This window comes from Sciurus vulgaris (assembly GCF_902686455.1).
Source record: "Sciurus vulgaris genome assembly, chromosome: 3".
In the NCBI taxonomy this organism is placed as follows: Eukaryota; Metazoa; Chordata; class Mammalia; order Rodentia; family Sciuridae; genus Sciurus; species Sciurus vulgaris.
In genome coordinates, this window is record NC_136463.1 from 167501288 (window position 1) to 167525739 (window position 24452).

The 24452-nt window shown below is 39.3% G+C and overlaps 2 protein-coding genes across 10 annotated transcripts in view; one reads left to right on the forward strand and one right to left on the reverse strand.

Moving 5' to 3' along the window:
• The window catches only part of FN1 (fibronectin 1), a gene marked incomplete at its 5' end in the record, with an annotated part of 62765 nt that extends 62357 nt beyond the window's left edge, over positions 1-408 (reverse strand). For all 9 annotated transcript variants that reach the window (XM_079135164.1, XM_079135169.1, XM_079135166.1 and 6 more), the window contains one exon: positions 261-408. In XM_079135164.1, the coding sequence (XP_078991290.1) occupies positions 261-408 (148 nt within the window). The remainder of the gene's footprint in view (positions 1-260) is intronic.
• LOC306655788 (uncharacterized protein) lies at positions 163-23796 on the forward strand (the record flags this gene model as incomplete). Its single annotated transcript, XM_079130400.1, has 2 exons — positions 163-823; positions 23768-23796. The coding sequence occupies 2 exons, from the start codon at positions 163-165 to the stop codon at positions 23779-23781; spliced, it is 675 nt and encodes a 224-aa protein (XP_078986526.1). The 3' UTR covers positions 23782-23796.
• Between the last annotated feature and the right edge of the window lie 656 nt (positions 23797-24452).

The window sequence follows — 24452 nt, forward strand, 5'->3', positions numbered from 1 at the left end:
CATAGAAGGTCAGTCTGGACGGGTAGAATTGATGAGAACAGTGCGGGACACTGCAGAGCCCCTGTCCTCCAATGCATTATCTCCTCTTACGCCCTCAGAACCCAAGAGCCTTTTGTGTCCACAGCTGGTTTCTCTCAAAAAAGCGCGCACTCACATCCACACATGCACACGCACGCGCGCAAAACTTCAGCCACAACTTTAGTTAGCGTTAAAGTCCCTTCCCGGCCACAGCCGGTTTTCAGCCCGAGGTCAGTACTCACGCTTGCTTTGACTGACAGCCACCGGGGATTGGGGTTGCACGATTTGCTGAGCCTGCCTCTTGCTCTTCGAGGCCCAGGTGGAGGGCACCGCTGTCCCCAGGTACAGGACCGCCAGCAGCAGCAGCCCGGGTCCCGGACCCCTGAGCATCTTGAGCGGGTGGGGGAAAGCCGTCCTCACCAGAAAGCAAGTGGGCAACAAGTTTGGTTCCCTTCGCAACCTGCGGAAAAACTCCCCTCTGATGCCTCCGAGGGGGACACGCTTCTGAGAAGGTGGGAGCCGCAGACGGGGAGGGGAACCGGTGGAAGGACCGAAGAGATGGACAGGGCGAGAGAAGTTGTGGCTGCAGTCCCTTCGCCCTCGCTCGCGCCGGGGGTTCCCTCTCCTCCCCCTGTACAGCGCGAGCGACCGAGCCCCGAGCGCCCGGGCTTATATGGGACTGTCCCCTCCGCCCCCCGCGAAGCCCTGGGCGCAGGGGAGGAGGGACGGGCCCGCTTTCCCCACCCCCTCCCTCCGCCGCCGCCGCCGCGGCCGCCGACCGCGCGTCGATTGGCCCGGGCTCCGGGTGACGTCACGGGGGACTGTGGGTTCGCCCCGAACAAAAGAGATGCTGATCGCCCGCCAGGGCTGGGGCAAGAGAACTTTTTTCTGGTTTCCTTTGCGGTCGTCAAACTTTTTGTGCGATGGGGGGGAGGGATGGGAAACGACTGTGGAGGAGTAGGCTGGGAGGAGAGGGGGCTGGAGGGTGTGAAGCGACTGGGGTGCAAGGCTTCCCCTCTCTCCTCCTCTCTTTTCCTTTTTTCTTTCTTTCTTTTTTTTTTAATTGGGGGTGGTGGTGGTGTTTGAGGACATTGCGTCACCTCTGGGGGGAAAAAAGTCTGTATTCACAGGAGTGCATTTAGTGGGGGAGGAAAAACCATAAAGGAGCCACCACCTTCCAGCTGTAGGAATCCAGACTTTGCAGTCCCAGGGCGGGGCTGGCTTTTTTTCTGTTACCGTCTAATGTGCTCTGGCTTGGGACCCCATTTCTTTGACTTCGCTGCATCCTGTTCAGACTTCTTTCCTCCACGCTCTACCTACCTGGATAGGAGAAAGGGCCAGCTGGGAAATGGTCGGCCAAGGGGGAAAGTGAACCTTTAATGAGCTTCTACTAAGTGCCAGGAGTTCTGTGGGGTGCTTTGCAGATCTGGGGAAAACTGAGAGAACCAAGTGGGGTTTTGTTTGTTTGCAAGGACAAAGCAACAGTTTCCCTTTTCCATGTGCAAAAGTCTTTCTTCCCTGGGGACGGGATGCCCGTTTCCACTGGAAGAAAGATCAGTAGTGAACAAGCTGAGAACTGGAAAGTCTGACCGGTTGGGGACGGACAAAAAGATCCGCGTCCTTGCCACGTTCACGGTGCCGTTCACACACAAAGCAGAGATTTTGTTAGAATTACTAAAAGCTGAGGAGGTGGGGGCGGGGTGAACTTTTACAGTCTTGCCTTCCTACAGCCCCCGGCTTGCGTTTGCTTGGCATTTTCTTTTTTGCAGAAATCAGTTTCGTCAGATACGTCCTCACCCACCCCACCCGCGAGTCCCCGCCGCCAGATTTTTATGTTTCAATTGTTATTTTCTCCAAGAATGTGGGAAGTTCCCATTTAAGACTCCTCTATCTTTCCTTCTAAAGTCGGGCGGTGGAAAGGGAACCGGAGAAGTCTCTAGCATTTTGCAACTCCTCACATTTGGTCCTTTTTTTCCTTTTTTTTCCCCAGGCAAACACAAGCCCACCTGATTTTTAAAGGATTTCAAAAGGGGAAGCCCACAGCTTTCACAGTAGCTCCTGAGAGATCCACACTCAAAGCTGTTTTCTCCCTAGGAGTGCAGAAGTTCGGTTTGCTTTGAGAATTTATTAAAGCTACTAGCAAAATATGTTTATTTCTGCAAGGTATTTGTTTTCTCCAAAAGTTCCTCCTTCAGTAAGTGCAGTAGGGGTAATTGGAGCTCCATGGTCTATAAAATCCCCAACACATTAAAGACACAAAACTAACATTTGTTTATGTTGATGTAAGGAATTAAAAACAAAAAACCACAGCAAATATCTGTTCCCTGCGAGTGGTGTAAAATAATTCTTGAGGAATCTTTGTGACCAATACTCCAAGTTGAAAGAGCGCCATAGATTTCCCCAAATTTAGAATCCCGTCTGGGTTAGAGTTTTTTTTTTTTAATTTTTTTTAAATTTCTCATCATCACTTGACAAACTTTTCTCTTTCAAATATAAAAGGGCTCCTTGTAAAACGCTTAGTAAATTTCTGGGAAGCCCCAATGTTCCTTCCAGAGGAAAGGATACCTGGAAATCAGGATGTAAGCAAGATAAACCTGAAGCTAAACCGTTCTTAAAATACATAGATTCTGGAGGAAGGAAATAAGTGGTCAGAAAAGTATTTTGTCAACCAAAACCATGATGGCTTGTTATATTTACTGTACTCAAAATACATTAGAATAATATACTATGAGGGCTTGGGGGTGGGAAAAAGCCCACTATGCTTTTCAGATGAAATTTTTATATTTCATTCTCATAGAAATATAATTTAAGAAACTGTAAAATCTCTAATGTCTCACAAGCAAAATCATAATTTGGGCTGAATTTTATAGGAACTTTAGGAGTTTATCCTTTTGCTTGAAAATTGTGTTTTTTGTTGTTGTTTTCTAACTTTGGAGATGGAAACATTTTCTTAGTTAAGATAACAGGGCTCGCTGCAGCATTCTTTCATTACCCAAATCCCTTGTAGCTCTGTAAGTCTATTATCTCTAACGAGAGATAATTAAGTCTTGAAGACCACACTAAGTCAGCTGATGTCTCCAGTGTCCAGCTTTCCTTGGACTTCCTTAAGAACTCTGAATAGTTTGACAGACTAAGTTCTTCTTCAGTGAATACTGGCATTTTTACTTGTAGGAAACACCCTTGGGTTTCTCTCATTAAAAAAAAAAATCTCCATTTGGAGAAGCAAACATGACAAGAAAGGAAAATCTATAGCAACAGAAAGTGGATTGTGGATATCTGGAGCTGGGAACAGAAATAAACTACTGCACACAGAAGAATTGTACTGGGGTGATGGAAATAATTGTTCTAAAACTAGGGTGTAGGGGTAACTAACGCACTATTAGGTTCCGAAAAATCAGAGTCGAGCACTTACAATGGGTGTTCTATGGGATGTAAATTATACCTTACTAGAGTTGTTTTTCTTTTAAAATTTTGATTTTAAGACTGCATTTCTTTATTTGGTTGTGCCTTTGACATCTTCTGATTTTGTTTTAAAGACTTGCTCCTAAGTGATAACAACATACCCAAGGTGCCTTCATTTCTCATTTGTCTAAGAGGAAGTTTGCCTTGACTACAGAAGAGGATTTTCTTACACACCAGTGGCTCCTTATGAAATGTGTGAGGGTTCATTATGGCAGAGACAGAACAAATTTTCATTGAGGATTGTGACTTGTTTCTTTCTGGAATTGCCTTGGTTGATAGGATGTTTCCTAGCACTTCAGACAAGAAGGAGCACATATATTTGTATGTGTGTCGGGAGGTGGGATATTATTTGGATGTTTTGTTATTGGAGAGGGTTAATGAGGAGCATGGGCAGTTATAGTAATCTGAATTGAACTGGCTTTATTCAAGTTGAAGATTGGCAAAGAAAACATTGGGTTAAACACCAAAATAATTTATCAGGTTCACCAATTTAAAAGAATTTAAATTAAAACAGCTTAAGGGATAAACTTTAAAAACATAATTTTTTTCCAAGTAAAAAATTGGGTTTCCTTTAAGACTGATAAACACATTATAGACAATATTACTCCTATTAAATCCCTTCCCTATTGGGTGGTGGGAAACTTTATCCCTGATAAGAAATAACTTCTTGACCCCAAGGGTTAGAGTTAGATGACAATGGACCATTTTTCCTGAAAACCTTTGGCATTTACCCTGCTCTTAATCCCAGTCCTGCTCAGGGGAGGCCATTGGCTGGGTGACCTGTGGAACTTTCAGTCTTAAGATCCTGTGGTGTACTTATAAATTTCATGGTATTTTTCTGGATGGAGATAAATTACAGTAGTTTTTATTTCTTATCTTGATTTAATTATTTTGGCATGAAATTCTTTCCTTCTTCCCTTGAAAAAAAGCTACTCATTAAGCACAGGTGTGAGAAAAGAAAATAAAGTGCCCCATGGGTGGTCCACGTGGGTAGAATGAGCAGTTTGTCTAGAACTGACAGGGTGCCTGCAACCAACCAGAAAATACCTGATAAGTGCTTTAAATTGTACCATGAAAGCGAGCTGGTTTTCACTTTGCAAGCATTTTGTTTATATTTTAAGTTACTTTATTTTTTTAATCAGCACTTTTAAAAGCCTAATCTACGTCTTTTGCTTCTTAACAGGAGTACTTTTTTCTCATTAGAGTGATGTAACTCCCAAAAGGCTTTGTAAAGGAATCTAATTCATCCAGTAAAGTAGAAATAACTACTGTGTAGCTGGAACACATCACCAAAATTGTGTTACAGGACATTTTTTACTCTCCAAGATAGGCAGCACTTTCTTGGGGAATTTTTTATTTTTGTGTATTATTGCTCCTTTTTCCAGTTTTGCATTATATTTTTGTTGTCAGTTTGTCTTGAAGGGCTGCATTTTTTTTTTAAACTTTAAAGGTTTTCAATATTTTAATTATTTTCTATCCCCTTTACATTCACATATGTTAAACATCTATATATCACTAGTCATGCAAGTTGAGTTAGATGCTTAGGACTAAACACGAACATTATGTTTTAAATGAACTTTTATGCTGAAAATTAACTTGTGATATAGGTAGTTAACAATCCCTCTTTCTAATTAATTAATTATACTAAATTAGGGATATATTAAATTGAATTATGAAAATGAAATTATAGATATAGTTAGCCCTAAATTTATACTGAACCATTGTCTAGATAAATTGGACATATTCTTTCATTAGCTATGAAAGTTTCACTGAGATAGAATGGACATTAAAAATTATTACTATCTTAAACATGGAAAGCGAGGCACAGTTTACAAACACAAGAATCACAAAGATCATAGTTCCGGAAGAGAAATAAATAGCTAGATTTTATTAAGTACTGATCTGAACCAGATGGAATACCAAGTACTTTAGATGAAATGTTTTAATCCAATCAACAATAACTCCTTATCTGCCGAGTTGGGAATCAAACCCAAGGCCTTGCATGTGCTAAGCAAGTACTCTATCATTGATTTACACCACTAGTCCCCATCAACAGCTCTTGCAGCTAAGTGTTTTTCTGGGGGTGGCAGGGTGGGGGTGTACCAGGGATTGAACTCAGGGGCACTTGACCACTGAGCCACATCCCCAGCCCTATTTTGTATTCTGTTTAGAGATAGGGTCTCACTGAGTTGCTTAACACCTCACTTTTGCTTAGGTTGGCTTTGAACTTACAGTCCTCCTGCTTCAGCCTCCTGAGCTGCTGGGATTACAGGCATGCACCACTGCGCCAAGCGCAGCTAAGTATCATCATCTTCTCATCCTTACAGATGAAGATATGCAGTTTAGAAAAATTGCTAAAATGAAGTCACTGGCCTTGTAGAAATTGTGGTATTACTTAATGATCTCCCCTTGGAATGGCAGTATAGGCAAAGCAATTGGCTGATGGGTTTTGGGGATGGTTTCTACAACAGGAGACTAATCATTTAGAAGACATATAACCCTGTTTACTGATACCCTGCCAGTTTATACCTTTTGCATTAGGACTATTCTTTTGTTAACCAATTTCATTCAGGCAGCCTGACTCCTTTTTTTAATTTATATTTTTGGTTCTGGAATTGATCCCAGGGCCTTGTATACAGTAAGCACATGATCTATAACTGAGCCATCTTCTGGTTTGGGCATTTTGAATCAAATGTGGAAGACAGTTCCCAGCTAATGGGGAGGCTAAGGCAGGAGGATTACAAGTTTGAGGCCAGTCTGGGCAACTTGTGTCTTGAAGTAAAAAAATTAAAAAGGATTGGGATGTAGCTCAATAGTAGAGCACCCCTGGGCGGTTCAATCCCCAATAAGCCGCACCCCCCCCCCCCCCCCCCCCCGCCACACACACACACAAAAAAAAGTGGAAGTTGTGTATCAGGGACTCTCCATCAGACAGCAAGTGTGATGGAAGCAGAGTCTCTCTTGTTTACTTTGTATGCCCAGCATTGGGTGCAGTGTACCTGGGTAATTGCTTGGCAAAGGCCAACAAGTAAGTGAAAGGAAAAAGGGCAGATGATAAACACTCGAAGTCACATGTAGTGACAATCCAGTCAGACACAATAGTAAATGCTTTGCTTATGGTATTTCACTTTATCCTCACAGCAACTGCCAGAAATAGATATTAATAGCTTTGTTTTACTCTTTGAGGGTGCATTTAAAGGTGATCCTTTAGCTTATCCAGTAAGAGGGGACAGAGCTGGAATTTAAATTAAGGTCCTTGACACAAAATTCATGTTCTTAACCAAGACATACCTGACTTTCCCCAAAGTGAATTTTCGCCACATAAGTTATAAGAAGTGTGGGAAAACTCTCTGATGGCTTTATCTTCATCCAGATCTTGATCCAAGAACCTGATCCTTTGGACTATTCAGCTGGCTCCTCTCAGGTAGACAAGGGGCTAGAGAACCTCCTTCCTCCTCCCTTCCTGCTCTGGGCCTCAGCGTGCAGTTCTGCTGGCAGGCTCTCTCTCTAGAACACACATTCTCAGTGGGGGCAATAGTGCCCCAAGTGGGTGAAAGTTGGTTCTTGGGGGAGGTGCAGGAGGAGTGGTTAAATATACCTTACTCCTACTGGAGAAAACTCTTATTCCTGAGTTGTTAATCCCTCTCATTGGTGGCAGCCTGGGAATGACAAAACAACCTACCTTGCTGGTCCTTGGGAACCTCAACATCCCTTCTCTGGGTAGAGGCCTCTATTAACAAAGCCTTTCCCAGAGTCTTCCCATGGAAATCTCTTGAATTCTGTTTATTGATGAAATGCTGCTGATCCAAAGTCTAACAGTCTCTAATCATGACATGAGCAGCTTACATAAGCTATGGTTTTAAGTCTTCAATGTTAGCACAATAGATTTAGGATCCATGAATTTTTTTTTTTTTTTTCCAAACTTAGCAACTAGTATTATGTAGCGGTTTCCCCATGCATTCCCCAAGTCTTGAATGATCTGATTCTTTGCTTTCTGCTGAGCTTGTGCTCTTCCAACATTGTATCTTTCCCAGAGTAAAATGCTGTGACCCAGTGATCATAAAATTACAGAAAAGAAACCAGGATTTTATTTTTAAGTATATGGTGTTTGTCTTAACTTCTTAACTCCCTTGGAAATGATTTGTCTACCAAGTAACTTGGTTCATGCAAGTTGGGATCAGTAGCCTGACTACATCAGAAACAGAGTTTATCTTTAAGAGTGCCTCATGTTTCTACAAAGCCCTGTATGTAAAAACAAAATATTTCTTGGTATCTTTTTGCATGTATAAAAAGGCAAGTTTGCTTCTGAGTTCACTTGAGATAGGGAAATAATTTAGCTGAGGGCAGGGAAATCTTGCTTAGATCTGCTCTACTTCAGCAAGCTGCAAATTCCTAGGAATTGCCAATATTTAGTGTAGAAAATTCTTCATGTAAATAGAAATACTCCTTAGGCAGATTCAATAGACAAGTACCATTTATTCCTTTTAGAGACTCTCCATCAAATGCAAACATCTGTCATATCTTTTTTTTTTTTAATTGTAAACAAATGGGATACATGTTGTTTCTCTGTACATGGCATAAAGGCATACCATTTGTGTAATCATAAATTTACATAGAGTAATGTTGTTTGATACATTCTGTTATTTTTTCCCTTCCCCCACCCCATCTGTCATATCTTTAATCTTATAACACAATATAGTATTTAGGAACACAAATATCACTTTTGCAGTACTTTGAAACTTCCTCGTGTTCTGGAGTTATTTCAACTTACATTACTCATCTTTTGAAAACTAGAGAACCCATTTATTTTGGTGTTACATTGGAATTTAAAAGTAATGTCTTTGTTATTTATGTGGGAGCAGTAATTTTTCTATGGTCATTTTAAAGGTATTTGATACTTCATTGTCTATTACAGTATTCATTATTTTGGTCAGTTTATATAACAGTCTGGAAGATGCCTTTGATATTTTACCAACTTGTACATAAATTAATCATTCCATTTTCCTTATCCAGCAAGTTTCGAAGCAAAAGAAAACAAATGTCTATAGACCTGAGTTATAAGCCCATTTTAGTTTAGAAAAGTCTTAGAAAGTAAATGGAACTGATATTTTAAAATATCAACTCTGTTTTGAATTTTTTCTCTCTGAGGAACTAAGTATTTCAGTTAGGCACACTAAATATTAAGTTAGAAGATTTTTTTTTTTTTTTTAAGTAATGAAAATCTTTTTGTTTGTTTTTTTTTTTTTTGTGGTGCTGGGGATTGAACCCAGGGCTTTGTGCTTGCAAGACAAGAACTCTACCAACTGAGCTATCTCCCCAGCCCATGAAAATCTTTTTTATTCTTTTTTCAAATTTGGTTTTTAATTGTGGACAAATTAAAATTTCTTGAAGTTACAACTTTACAGCAAATTTGTATTGGTTGTTCTCAAATCAGGATAATTTATTCAGAGGGATCATGATTAGAGCATTAAAATAATTTTTTTAAATGGTTGTGTTGTTTTTTCTAAAATGTTTCCCTCAAGATAATAACAGCTCTTTTCAGATATAATTGCATATAGTAAGGTGTACAATTCAATAGGTTTTGACACATGAATACACTTAGGAATTGATCACCACAATTAAGATAGTGGACATGTCCATTACCCACAAATATTCTCTTGTGCTCTTTGGCAACCCTTCCCTTCTACCTTTTTTCATCCCCAGACAGTCCCTAATCTGCTTTCTGTCACTGTGGATTGATTTTCATTTTCTAGAATTTTGTATAGTTATTTGTATCTGGCTCTTTAATATAACTATTTTGAGATTCATCTCTAGTTCTTGTATCAATAGATCATTCTTTGTTTGGATAGATACATTCTTTTTTCATCTATGAGTGAAAGGACTGAATCATATAGTGGGTGAATTTCGAGCATTTTAAGACAACACCTTTCTAACTTTGTTATACCATTTTATATCCCCCAAACATATGGGGCATTCTGTTCCCCAACATCCTTATCAACACAATATGGTTGTTTCACATGATACAGTGATATTTGTTCCCTCCTAATTCATCTTATCATTCAGTGAGAGTCTCCCTTCAGTTTTCAGTGATTTAAATATACTAAACAATAACTCAAAAACAAAACAAAACATTGTTTTTTGGGGGGAGCACCTTACTTCAATTATAATTTGAGGTTCTATTATACATTTTTTTCAGTACCATGGATTGAATCCAAGGGTACTGTACCTCTGAGCTACATCCCCAGTTTTTTATTTTAAGACAGGGTCTCTCCAAGTTGCACAGGCTGGCCTACAGCTTATGATACTCCTGAGTCACTAGGATTTTATTTCATAATTTTTTGCTGTTGTTTTAATATTCCATTTTTACTTATGTAGCATTATCTCCCTTTTATCAGTCTGATAATCGAAAACAAATTTTAACTTTTTTGAAGCATGATGTCAAAGACTGAAATTGAAAGAATGTTTAATTGAAATCCCATGGCGAATTCAAAGTGGCAAAACCTGAACAATACTACCTCAATACAAGTGACCAAGGAGAACATAAATAATGATTAGTCATATTCAGAATGATGATCCATTACATCATCCGTATGATGAAATGGCACTTTATTGCTTTACTCTTAAATTTTTTTTTCTTTTGTGGTTTTCTTCCCCCAAACATTTTACTTTGGCTTAATCATGAGAAAAAATTCAAAGTATATTCAAAATATATTACTCCTCAATATTGTTAAGGTCATCAAAAACAAGTCACATCTGAGAAGCAACAATGAGGAAGAACCTAAAGAATATGATGGCTATACGAAAGTAGAAGGTTTAATAGGATTCTGACACGAAAATGGACATAAGGCAAAAATGAATGTTTTGGTCAGCTTTTTCACTGCTGTGACTAAAGGACCCAGTCAACACAAACTATAGAGGAAGAGAGGTTTATTTTAGGGCTCACAGCTTTAGAGGTCTTAGTCCATAGAAGCCTGGCTCCATTCTTCAGGGCTCTAGGTGAGGCAAAACATCATGGCGGAAGAGTGTGGCAGAGGGAAGCAGATCACACCAGCACCAGGAAACAGAGACACTTCACTTACTAGATGCAAATATATACCCCAAAGCCACATCCTCATTCCCACCTCGTCCAGCCATACCCTACCACTTAAGTTACCACTCAGTGAATCCCTATCAAGGGATTAATTCACTGATTGGGTTAAGACTCTTACAACCCAATCATTTCTCCTCGGAACCTTCTTGCATTGTCTCACACGTGAACTTTTGGGGGACACCACATCCAAACCATAAAAATGAACAAATGTAAAGTATTGACTCATTAACTAAAATTTATTGGGTAATATACTATCAATTCAGTAATTGTGACAAATGCAGCATTCTAATGTGAGATGTTAAAAATAGTGGAAACTTAGATATGGTATGTACAAGAACACTCTGACCAATAACACTGTAAATCTAAAACTAAAATTAAAAAAGAACTATAAAAAAAGAAAGGGAGGCAAAAAAAAGTCCACTGGGGAAAAGACAGTTCAGGAAATTATGCTAGAACCATGGCTTCTCTAGGTGGTGAGTTAAATGGCTATTAAGCTAATTGGTAGGTAATTACAGGATCTATTGTTATTTAATACAATTAGTATGTAAATAAGGTGATATAAATTAAGTTCTGTGTGAAGTTGCTGCTGATGGTGATTGTCATTTTTCTTCTCGTTTTGATTATATTTATACTCTTCTCCATGTGGTCTAAGATATTATTATAGCTCTTTAAGGTTTTAGTGTGGATTCTTTTCTCCCCAGCAGTGGCGTAAACTCTGTTGGTGGGCACTGACTTCATTCCTACAAGGAAGCTTCGCCCATCCCCACCACCTCCACTGAGGTTCCGTAAAGAGTGTAGTGAAAACTCTTAGTTGTGTGCCCAAATCACGGTCTTCTTCCCTGGTTAGTCCTGTTGTATACCACTAGACCATTTTACAGCCTCTCCTGGAGTTAGGTATGCCAATGGAAACAGTTCTTGTCAGTGGATTGTGGGACATGCTGTTTTATCACTGGTTGGAGACTTAATTCTTTTTTTTTTTTTTTTTTGTATTTTTCCCTTTTTTAAAAAAAAACATTGAATCTTTGTTTTATTTGTTCTAATCAGTTATACATGACAGTAGAATGCACTCACCTCATACATAAATAACTTCTATTCTTCTGGTTGTTCATGATGTAGAATCACAAAGGTGATGTACTCATGTATGTACATAGGGAAATAATGTCCAGTTCCTTCTACTATTCCCATCCCGCTCCGCTCCCTTCACTCCCCTCTGCCTGATCCAAAGTAACTGTTCTTCCCCAGCTCTCCTCCCCCACCTTATTGTTAATTAGCATCCCCATAGCAGAGAGAACATTCGACCTTTGGTGTTTTGGGATTGGTTTATTTCACTTCACTTGATGTTCTCCAGCTCCATCCATCTGCCAGCAAATGCTATCATTTCATTCTTCTTTAAAACTGAGTATACTCCATTGTGTATATATATCATATTTTCTTTTTCCATTCATCTTTTGAAGGACACCTAGGTTGGTTCCACAGTTTAGCTATTGTGAGTTGAGCTGCTATAAACACTGATGTGGCTGCTCACTGTAGTATGGTGATTTGAATTTCTTTGGGTATAAACCCAGGAGTGGGACAGCTGGTCAAATGGTGGTTCCATTTCAAGCTTTCTGAGGAATCTCCATACTCCTTCCCCTAATGGTTGCACCTGTTTTCAGTCCCACCAGCAATAGATGGGTGTACCTTTTTCCCCACCTCCCCACCAACACTTATTGTTGTTTATATTCTTGATAATTGGAGACCTAATTCTTTCCCGTACCTCCTCCAGTTTCTTTTGTTCGTTCCCACCAGCTGCAATGCAGGCATGGAAGACACCCAGCTGTTAACCAGGCAGATGATGAAAGTGGCTTGGAGAAGCTTGAGACCTGAAACACCATGAAATGTAGAACTTGACCACTGACCTGGGCCATCCACACTGGGACTGTTGCATGAGATGGAAAAAACATGTCTTTTTTCACTGAGCATCTGGGCTGCTCGGCCCCTTTGTTACAGCAGTCCAACTTTTACAGTGGGCCTTCATTACCTTCCTTCCATGCCCTGTGTTCAAGATATCCTGTTCTTGGGGAAGGCATCTGGTTTACTTACTAGCTTTGCCCTAAAATTTGCAATTCTGCACTAGAGTCTTCTCTCTTTTCCTGACTCTTCACACGCACATGTGGAATTTTAGCTTCTATGCTAAACTTCCCTGACACTTTATTTCTAGATAATAAATCCAGGTCATCCATTCAACACCTTTGAGCATCTGCTATGAGTGCTGTTATGGGTTGAGGGGTTTCTTCTCTCAAATTCAAATGTTGAAGCCCTAACCCTCAGTACCTCACAGTTAGCCCTGATTTGGAGACAGGGCCTTTAAAGAAGTCATTAAGTTAAAACAAGTTCATTAGGATAAGCCCTTACTCAATATGACTACTGTCCTTACAAAGAGGGGAAATTTTAAGACAGACATTGACACAGGGAGAAGTCTACATAAGGATGAAGGCAGAGATCAGGATGATGCATCTACAAGCCAAGGAACACCAAAGATGGCCAGCTAACCAGCAGACTCTAGAGGAGAAGCAAGGAATCGGTTCTGTCTCATGACTCCCAGACACTTTAGTTTTGGATTTTTAGCCTTTAGAACTGTAGAATAATGCATTTCTGTTGTTAAAGGCACCTAGTAACATTGTTATGGCAAGCCTAGCAAATCAATCCAAGTGCCTAGAGTATTCATGACGAGAAGAGTGTTAGCAGTGAATCCTGACGAACAGAGGTCTAAAATCATGACGTGACAAGCCCAAAGGCAGACTTCTAGGAGAAGGGCTGGAATGAATGAATGTTTTGGTATGTGCTCTTTCCTGCAGATGTTTCTGTGCCAAGCATTGTATATGAGACAAAGACAGGTAAGAGTAAGCCTGAAACTTATAGAAAGTAAAACTTAGTAGTAAGTTAGCAGGGAAGAAGTTTGATTTACACAATATTAGCAAGCGTGCCAGTTGGAAGAAGTTATACATGTACACAGATTTTTGGAATGTAAATTGATGAGCTCTTTTCACAATGTTGACATTTTGACAGTAATTAAGATGCACATACCTAAAATATGGTAGACTGAACACACTTATTTCCTTCATGCCCTCCTGAAACCATGTGGATATGATATTTCAGATGAAAACTATCTAAACCCACAAGAATAAAAAACAAAAGAAGACAGCAGATCAGACAGTGATAAACTTTTAGAAGAAGAAAAGCAGGTAGAGAACTAATAACGAAGGCCAAAAATTTCATGCCCTTTCCATAGTCCACACAGTCCGGGACTGGCTTAACCCTCCCCAACCTTGCTCAGGTAGGATTCAGGAGTTATACAGGAAACCTCCAAACTCATCGTCAGGGAGGGTGTAGAGGCGAAACAGTGCTGGAAACAACCATTAAGTGAAAGTTTTTATGTTTATTCCACATGTGGCAATTCGAAGAATTCCCCTCTAGACTTACGTTATGGTTCGGATATGCGGTGTCCCCCAAAGCTCCCATGTTAATGCAGGACTGTTCAGAGGTGAAATGATTATATTATGAGAAATGTGACCTAATCAGTTGATTAATTCATTTGATGGATTAATAATTTGAAAGGAATACTAGACTGGGAGGTGAATGGGCAGGTGGGGTGTGACTGGAAGTGGTGAGTCACTGGGGGCGTGCTTTGGGAATTATTTATTTTGTTCCCCTTCTGGTTCCTTCCTTTCTCTCTCTCTCTCTCTCTCTCTCTCTCTCTCTCTCTCTCTCTCTCTCTCTCTCTCTCTCTCTTCTCTCTCTCTCCTCTCTCTCTCTCTCTCTCCTCTCTCTCTCCTCTCTCTCTCTCTCTCAGCAGAGCAATATTCCTCTCCCCTGCCCTTTCACCATGATGTCCTGTCTCGTCTTGGGTCCAGAGCAAGGGGACTGGCTTACCATGGACTGAACCTCTGAAACTGTGAGCCAAAATAAACTTTTCCTCCCCTAAGTTGTTTTTGTCAGGTATTTTGGTTACAGCAACCAAGAACTGACTAATGCAACTTAGTCTCTTCAGAAAGAATGATCTGTAGAAACAAGTATTGCAGGAGAGCTGTAATAAAATAGCTGGATCACACCGGTTGCCTACCGAGATGCCAGTCAGTCACTGAACTCCATCCACGTGTACAGGGTTTCCAATCAGAGCTTCAGCGCCTTGATTTTAACTGTGAATGGGTGGCAGAGGGTCACCAAGCATTTGGGGAAACTTCAGTATGAAAGAATGATCAAGAGAGAAGAGGAGAAAAGGAAAAGTGTGTGTAGACAGCAAGGTGATGGTGGAAAGGAAAATGGGAGGGATGGCTCAAGGACAGATGTTTTTCATTAAAAATCTTGTGCTAGTTATCTTTTGATAGAAATAAGAACTTAAAAACAGCATAATGAGAAACAATAACTATTAAGATACTTGCTTTTAAAATGTTCTCGATTATTCTAGCACTGAGACAGGTCCCATAGTTTCCTCTTTTTCAGTAACTTTCCAAGTTGGAAGGACAATGAGAGGCCAGGACACATGGGAGATTGTGCTACAGAGACCCCACAAGCAGTCATTGGCAGGAAAGAATTATTTCAGCTCCTTGGGAAGGTAGGGGGAAACTTGTTTCTCAATGGCCAGATATCCTGATGTGTTTTGACAATGGAAACATTTGAGCAATGAAGGGATTACAAATACTAGGTCACAAATCAAATGGGATGACTAATGATTATTTCCAGAATGTGTTGATGTACTAATGTATACCTGTTAAAAAATGTATACCCCAAATTGTACATAGCTATGTTATGGACTGTATATGTCCCACATATTCATATACTGAAGCCTTAATCCTCTGTGTGTCTTTATTTGGAGAATAAAGTAATGAAGTAGTGAAGGTCAAGTGAGGTCATATGGGTGTGGCCCTGATCTTATAGGGATGATTTTCCTTGTAAGAAAGTATACCACAGAGCTCGCTCTCTGTCTTTGGGCAAGCACAGAGGAAAAGTCATGCAAAGAGATTAAAGAAGGCTGCCATCTACAAGTCAGGAACAGAGCCCTCACCAGAAACTGACCCTACCTGACTCTGACCTTGAACTTCCAGTCTCCAGAATTGTGGGAAAATAAATTTCCATTGTTTAAGCCAGCAAGTGATATTGTTAAGGATTGTTAAGGACAATACAAGAAAACTAATATAATGTGTTACATTAAATAAAATTAAATGAGCACTAAAATAGCATGCAGTTGCTTTTCAATATGACAATGCCCCCTTTCTCTTTTTTTTTTTTTTTTTTTTTTTTTTTTTTTTTTTTTTGGCGGTGCTGGGGATTGAACCCAGGGCCTCATGCTTGCAAGGAAAACACTCTACCAACTGAGCTACCACCCCAGACCCCTCTCTGTTTATTCTTAAAGATACCTAACTTAAGGTGCTGGCAAACCTAGGAGCCAGATCTTTTGTTTTTATGCAGCCTATAGCTAAGAATGGTTTTAAGATTTTCAATGGTTAAAGAAAAATCTAAAAATATTATGATGAGAATATTATATGAAATTCAATTTTAGTGTTCATCAATGAAGTTCTTTAAAATACAGCCAGGATCATTTTCAATGTCTTGTTTATGGCTGCTTTCCTGCTTCACTGGCCCAGTTGAGAAGACCATATTGATATATTGCCCACAAAACTGAAAATATTGGCTCTACATTCATTTAGGAAAAGTTTTGCTGACCCCTAAGGCAGAACATGAAGGTGAAATATCTTCCTAGATTCTTCTAATATTTCCCCCAATCTTCAATAGTTGCCTTGCTAAGATTTAATTCAACAGCAATATTTTAAATGTCTCAATTTCTTTGAGTCTTTCCAAAGGAATTGAAATTGTTTTCCACAGAAAATGCTCTTTTCACACTTTTATTTCAAAGGTTCAAGAAACTGTGGACTAATTTGGTTTATGATTATCAAAACAACTGCACCCAGTGTAAACAGTTTGGTACCTAGTAACTGATCCCTAGTAAACATAACTCAACTTACAGGAGCAGAAGAGCATTGGCATGTCTGCTTGGGGCATACCGTCAGCACCACCAGTGTGTTTTAATGGGGGAAAGTAGGACGCAGGTTACTGTGTTAGGTGGGTTTGAGACATTTTACATTGCAATTCTAGTCTGGCTGTTTCAAGTTTTTGGCTGTGTCTCTCCAACTAAAGAATAAACCCTCTGAGGGCAGGAATCATCCTTCTATTTCTTTTTTATTCTTCTAAGCATGGAACGCTGAGTTGAGTACATTATAAATACCCAGTAGATATCTCTTGAGAGGTTAGATGATAAAGTTTTCATGAGCCAGAGATGACAATTCCTGGGGTGAGCCAGCTCCCAGCCTATTATGGTTTAGATATGTGTTATTCCCTAAAAACTAATGTGTGAGTAATTCAAGAATGTTCAGAGGTGAAATAATTAGCTTTTGAGAGTTGTGACTGAGTGGTAACTTTGGGAATGTAGGATGTAACCAGAAGAAGTAGGTCACTGGGGGCCTGCCTGTGGTGTTTATATTTTGCTGGTGAGTTAACTCTCTCTGCTTCCTGGCTGTCAGTCCTGAGATGCTTCCCTCTGTCACACCTTTCCACCAGCATGTTCTGCCTCACCTTAGATCCAGAACTTTCTAGTTGGCCAACCAGGGACTGAACCTCTGAAACCATGAACCAAAATTAACTTTTCCTCCTCTAAGCTGTTTTTGTTAGGTCGTTTGGTCACTGAGATGCAAAGTTGACTAAAATGCACACATAGAAGGGTCAACCAGTGATTTCAGGCTCAGTCTGTTTTGATTTGAGATGCTGTGTCTTTTTTTTTTTTTTTTTCCATTCTCCCAAATGATGCATTGGCTTTCATGGTTCATTTTTGTCTTTTCTTGCCTATCAGCTTCAGTATCAGACTTTTGCCTAAGCAGCAAAATTCAAAGACATCAGTCCTGTTAGAATTGCTGATGTGAAAGAAGATGGTAAGGTTCAAATGAACTCATAATGCACAAAACAATGCGAGTGAAAATGGGGAATAATACCTATTGTTTAAGACGCAAATGAAGACAGTACAAAAAGCTTGCTCAGTGTTGGGTGGGATGGGAATACTTGCTGCAGACTGCCTAAAATTTGAGTTACATCACTGATATTGATTTCAAAAGAGAACTGTTCTAAGGCCAGTTGTTACGTATATATTATGTGGTTCTTGCTTTAACCTTTTAGCTCCCCAGGAGCCTGGTGAAGGATCTGTAGTAGCACAATTCAGTCTAGTTTTCTTGTTTTTCTAAGAGCAAATTGCTTTTTGTTGAAAATTCGCGCAACGTTTTGTAACGTCTTCATGTATAATACAATCAAATACTGAATGTGTGTAATCTGGTATAGGAAGCACAATAGTAATTAACTTATTTATTATTCTTATTTTTTATTTATCTTATTATTTTAGTTAACATACTTTTTAAAAATTAATCACCCTCTTTGGTAAAAGCTGGATAAATTTATGTTTAGTCTGCCCATATTAATAGTATATTGCCAGATGCATAAGAGCAATCTACAAAGTGGTGTTTGTGCCTTTGGGTTTCATGATATTTATCAATTAATATTTTCATATAATTGGCACTCTGGTCCTTGCTCTGGTGGTATGTCTGTGTTTAATTGATTATGTTAGAATCTTTGTGCCTTAGGTTCTGTTCTTATAACACAAATGTGTTGAACTAGATAATTTCTTATTCCTGGGGCTTAAATTTACATGATTTTGAAAACATTAATGTCCATTGTAATTTTTTAACTTCTCTATAAAAAATGCTCAAACACATAATAATGCTACTTTTATAACTTGCTAAGACTTCAGGTACCTGTTTTGTATATATTCAGATTTTGGAACATACATCTTAGCAAGGAATATGGTTTCTATCCTAAATTTACTTTTGTTTCTAAGTAAAGGTGAAGATCTGAAATTTTACCTCTAGTAAGAGAAAAGACTTTGTTTCTCCTCTTGGTTTAAGTAAAAACTGTCTTACTCATTTGTGTTAGTCAACTTTCTTTGTTGTGACCAAAATACTTGACAAGACAAAGTTAAAGCAGGGAAAGTTTATTTTGGGCTGATGGTTTGAGAGTTTCCGTCCATGGTGGGCAAACTCCATTACTCTGGGTCTGAGTTGATGCAGAATATCATGGTGGGCAGGGCAAGGTGGCACAAGCCTGTAACCCCAGCAACTCAGGAGGCCAAGGCAGGAGAATCTCAAGTTCAAGGTCAGATTCAGCCTTAGCAAGACCCTGTCTCAAAATAGAAAGAAAGAAAGAGAGAGAGAGAGAGAGAGAGAGAGAGAGAGAGAGAGAGAGGGGAAGGAGACTGGGGATGTAATTCAGTGGTAAAGTTCCCTTGGGTTCAACCACCAGTCCTAAAAACAAAACAAAACCAGAACTAAAACCCTCTGTGGCAGGAGAGCACGGAGGAGTACTGCTCCATTCTTGGCAACCAGGAAGCAAAGAGAGAGGGAGGAGGGTCTGTAGGGAAGATGCACACTTCCAGACACTTGCTGAGTGATCTGCATCCTCCAGCCTTCGTGCTACTTGCCTACAGTTACCACCCAGTTAGTTCATTCCAGCTAGGATGGCTGTTTAGTTCACAGCTCTCATAATCTAATCATTCCACCTCTTGCATTAACACAGGAGCTTTTCAGTGGTTGGGGAGGGAGGACCTCATATCCAAACATGACACTACTTCATGATTTCCCACGTTTGGGGGCCCTAGAGGTGAGTGGTGTAGTGCATTAAACAGCACCTCTTCCCAGGCTGAGTTCTAAACTAATGACAGGTGTGAGCCAAGGTGGAGAAAGTGACTCAGAGAGTGAAATAGGCCAGTGAGTTGTGCCCAGACCTAGGCAGCCCCCTCTTCCCATCTGCTGGACAGGCATGATCTTTGCTCCAGCCAGGCCAGCTGTGTGAACAAGCACAAAAGCAATGTGAATCTTAGTGAACAGGCTCCCTACCTAGGGGACAAGGAGGACAGCAGTGAACAAGCTTGTCAGGTTATTCTTTACAAATATTCAAATCTAGTGAGTTGCTTCACTTCCCAGAGGAAAGACAATGAGAAAATGGGCAAAGGAGAGCACCAAGGCTGTGCTTCCAGAAAATCGCCAGGAACAAGGAAAAGGTATTGCCTCTGCAATCATAATCACTACTGGCCATGTTCTCTAGAAATGAACTTTTGCAAATTAAAAAATAATTAGAAAATGCCAAGATAGGTCGTGTAAAGCAATTTAATGTAACTATTCAAGCAGATTTGTCTATAATGAAACCACTCTTGATTTTTTACATTTGCAGATGCTCTTTGCCAGAATTGTATGCATGTGTTTAACATTTACCTTCAGTATTAACTGTGTTAACATTACTGTTGCCTACTTTGACATTTTAGTTTTAGCATTTATATTTGGAGGAATTAAGAAGAAACACTTCAAAGGAACTATAACTCATTTCCACAATCTGAGTTCATGCCTGTGTTTTAGGAGAAATTTCAGAAATGACTTTGAAGTTTTCTGCTACAATGTTTAAGATTATGCCTTTTGGGAATTGAAATCCTACTTGTGGGAATTGCTTCTAAAGAAATACAAACCGACATACAATATAGAATGTAGTTTGACAGAATGAGAATGTTAGAATTTTCACAGTGACTAGATAAAGACCTATAATTAAATAATAACTAGCAAGATAAGAACAAAACAGCTGCAATTGTAAGTACAGTTTGACTTTCATGACAATAGATAGAAATTACAGAAAGGTATATTTTATTTTAATATGAGGATGAACTTCCTAATGGTAAGAGCTATTCAGACTGAAATGGTAGCCTTGGTTAAACAAAGGCTATAAAATCACTCGGTGATGATGATACTTGAAAGGGACTCACTAACGCTTGTCCCATACTGGATAACTTCCAAGTTCTCTTCCAATTCTAATATTCTTCAAGAGCAACTGAATCAAGTAATGACATGAACTTTTTCTATTTTTTTTCTTTTTCTTTTATAGTATTGGAGATTGAATCCAGGGGTACTCTACCACATAGCTAAATCCACAGTCCATTTTTCATTTTTGAGATAAGGTCTCAGTAAGTTGCTAAGTGTGGACTCAAACTTGGGATCCTCCTGCCTAAGCTTCCCCAAAAGCTGGGATTACAGGCATACACCACCATGCCCAGCTCAATTTTTCTTTTATTTGTTATTGAAATAGACTAAAACTACTCAGCATGTGCCTGCTCATAGTAACAGAAAAAAAAAATTTTTTTTAAATGTTAGGAAGAGAACCATTTGAAATAATTCTTTTTTCAAATAACGGTGTTGACAAACATACCTATTTTCTCTACATATGAAAAAAAATCCTTGTAAGTATATTATTAGTATTCCTTTGCTAGTAATTAAAAGATTTCAGTGTATTATTCCTTAAAAATATTATACGTAATTGAAATTTTATTGGTAAAATTCTGTGGCGGACTCTAAAGTTAATGGGAGGAAATCCATGAACAAAGATTGCCCAAAGAGTGAACATTATTAATTTGGAAGCCTAGTCCTGAGGGTTTCCTAAATAGACTGATTGTGGTAAACTGGCCATATTTTATAAATTAACCACAGCCTCTTGTTATGCAGAAATGGATCAACCTTGACATTCGGTCCTTGAAGCAATATGACTAGTCAGAGCACAAGACTAGTTTCTTCTTTTTCTTTTTATTATAAATATTTTATTTTTATTTTTAGTTGTACATGGCAATAGAACGTATTTTGGAAGAATATACATTCAAAAAGTATAACTTATTTTATTCGGTTCCCCCTCTTGTGGTCACACATGCTGTGGAGTTACCCTGTCTGTATACAAATACAAGACTAGGAAAGTTATAACCAATGAATTCTACTGTCCTTCCTGTTCCCTCCCTCCTCCCTGCCCTCCATTACCCATTGTCCAGTCCAGTTCACTTCTTTTATTCTCCTCCCCTATATATTCTCCTCCTTCGTGTACACACACACACACACACAACTAGTTTCTTTATTCCATCTTACAGTTGGGCTCCCGCAGAAATTAATTCACTGATTTGATGATAAATGTCATGCTCTCAGTGACAACCAGGAGGAGCTGTTTGGTCTCAACTCTGCCTCAAAACCATCTCTGTGGGATCAAAGCATCACTCCTACTTGTATTGAGTTTATCTTTTGTGTCTTTTGGTCTACATATGTAAAGGCTAAAGAAAAATATAAGCATTTTAAGCTCTATAAAGAAAGCACAATTGCTGGATGCTTGGAAAATTAAGAGTTTATGACAATGAGCATTGTTCTTTGTCCTCAAGAGGATTTTGTGGGCTCTTTTGAAAGGGTGACTTGTTGAATTCCCAGATCAGTCATCAACCCTGGGTTCTGTTTCTGTGCATGGAAACTTTTGGTGTGTTCTCAACTGCTCTTTTAGTCTAAAGATACAGAGTTTCAAAATCTCAGTCTATGGTCTAAACCAAAAAACATCTTTTCTTCTGCTCTGCTAATACAAAATCCCTAATCTCATTCTGCATAACAGAATCATCACCTCTTTTCGTTTCAAAGGGCCAACATTATAAAACTAAATCCTCATTTATTAATATAAAAACATTATACTGGAAACTAGTGTATGGTTTCTGACCTCAGATACTTTAAGATCTGAGAGCAGACACAAACTAATACGTTCACAATTGGTACCAGGAGCAGTTTCAAACAAGAGGCTATGGGGTGGAGGACATTTTTTTCTGTTATGGGATTGACGAACCGTCAATATATTTCTTGGGTGCACAGTTTGGGGAGTTAAAGGACAGGAGAGTGAGTAAAGTTTACGAACATTAATTAATTTTTATTTTAATATTTTGCAGTGCTGAAAATGGAACTCAGGACCTTAGGCAGGTTGGACAAGTGCTCTATCACTGAGCGACACCCACAGCCCTGAACAATTAATTTTTGGTGTCTTCCCCAGATGTCAAGTCTATAAAAACCAATTAACCAATTAATAATATGAGCCTGAACACCTCTTAAATAATATTAGATTGAACCAAATGATCTAATTATTTCTGTAGGTCACAATGGTTAATATTGACAATTTAATATGGTTTAACCTAATTAAAAAAAAAAAAAAACTGCGCTGCGATAGTTTTCTGTTGCTAATTACGACAGATTTAGCAGCTTCAAGCAACAGTCACTTTTTATCTCACAGTTCAGTAGGTCAGAAGTCCGCAGTGGACTCCACCCATTCCCAGGTGAGGGTCTCACAAGACTGAAATACACACAAGGCCGCTCTATCTAGAGATCTGAAGAATCTGTTTCAAGTCTCAGAATGCTGGCAGAATTCAGTTCCTTGCAGCTGTTGCCAGGGGTTTTTCTCAGAAACCAGAAGCTGCTCTCTGGCCCTCATGTGTTTCCCTCTGTCCAAAAGCCAGCCATAGTATGTTGTTGATTCCTTGAGCTTTGAATCCCTCTGACTTCTCCTGTCTCCAGCCATAGAAAGCTCTTCTCCTTTCAAGAATTTGTGTGATAACATTAGCCCCACCCATCTAGTTACTTTATGATTATCTCAAAGGCAATTGATCAGTGACCTTATATACATCCACAAAGTCCCTTTTGCTGTGTGAGGCAGGGAGCCAGGTGGCAAAGGGCTTGGGCTCAGGAATCTAGGCCAGGTACAGAGGATCTCAAGATGGAGGCCAGCCCGGGCAACTTAGAGCCAGTCTCAAAAGAAAAGATAAGAAGGGCTGGGGACATAGCTCAGCAATAGAGCTAGTGCTGCTGGGTTCACTGTCCAGTGACACACACACACACACACACACACACACATTCCAAAAAATAAAAAAGTAGAATCAGTATGTCTGGCGTCAACACAATGCTCGATCACTAATTATGTGACATTGGACAAAGTATCTTAGCCTCTCTGTAATTCTGCCAAACAAGTATCATCTTTAATAACTTGTTGGTTACCTTGTTAAGTGGATTAAATAAGACAATTCACGAAGAATATTTAGCACAGTGGCTGCACTTGGTAATTGTTCAGTAAGTAACACGTTGTTGTTGGGGAAAAGGAAAGATGTGACCAGAAAGGAACAGCGGGAAATTGAGGGATGACAGAAGGAGCTGAGGCTTGAATGGAATTTTTATAGTCAGAGAAGGGCAATGTCTTCATCCTAAATTGTATCAAATTTACCAATCAAGGTTTTTTACTTTGTAGAAATGAGAAATTGATTATATCTGCTTATTCGGACAGTGAATGGGACGAGTGGCAATCCATGCATTCTGCCTGTGGACAACACCAGTTCTGTACAGTTTCATCTTCTTCAACAATAAGTAAACAAACCAGCCAGCCACAAGGCTCAGTTAACATTTAGTTCTGGAAATCCAAGCAACAAAAATGTTCACTCGCATTTATTTGAAAAAAGAAAAAAGAAATAGTGTTCAGATAGATGTGGAGAGCCAAAACCCACTTAGTCATTCTTCCTTTACATGCTTCATGGTCTAACACTCTTTAGCCAAATTCCTACAACCAGCCCCTATGAATTGTTCTCAGTTTCTAACATCTCTCTCTCCATATAGCACACTTGTTCCATGGAAACAGTAATGTACTGCTAAGTGGACCTTACGATTATTTAGACCAGCTTTCATTTGGAATGATAGATTTCCAGGAAGTCAAGAATAGTGAAACATTTTAAAGGTGGGGGACCTAATTTTGTCAAAATTCAACTTGCTGTCAAATATACTTTTAATCCTAACTCAAATATAGATAGTTGAGTTCTCAGTTTCATAGACTTTACTCCTAAGTAGACGTTTGTCTTTAGAGTGAGTGGTCAAGCCTCACTCAGTAAATATAGCTTGAAAGAGATCTTGGAAATTATCTAGTTTGAATTATTATTATTATT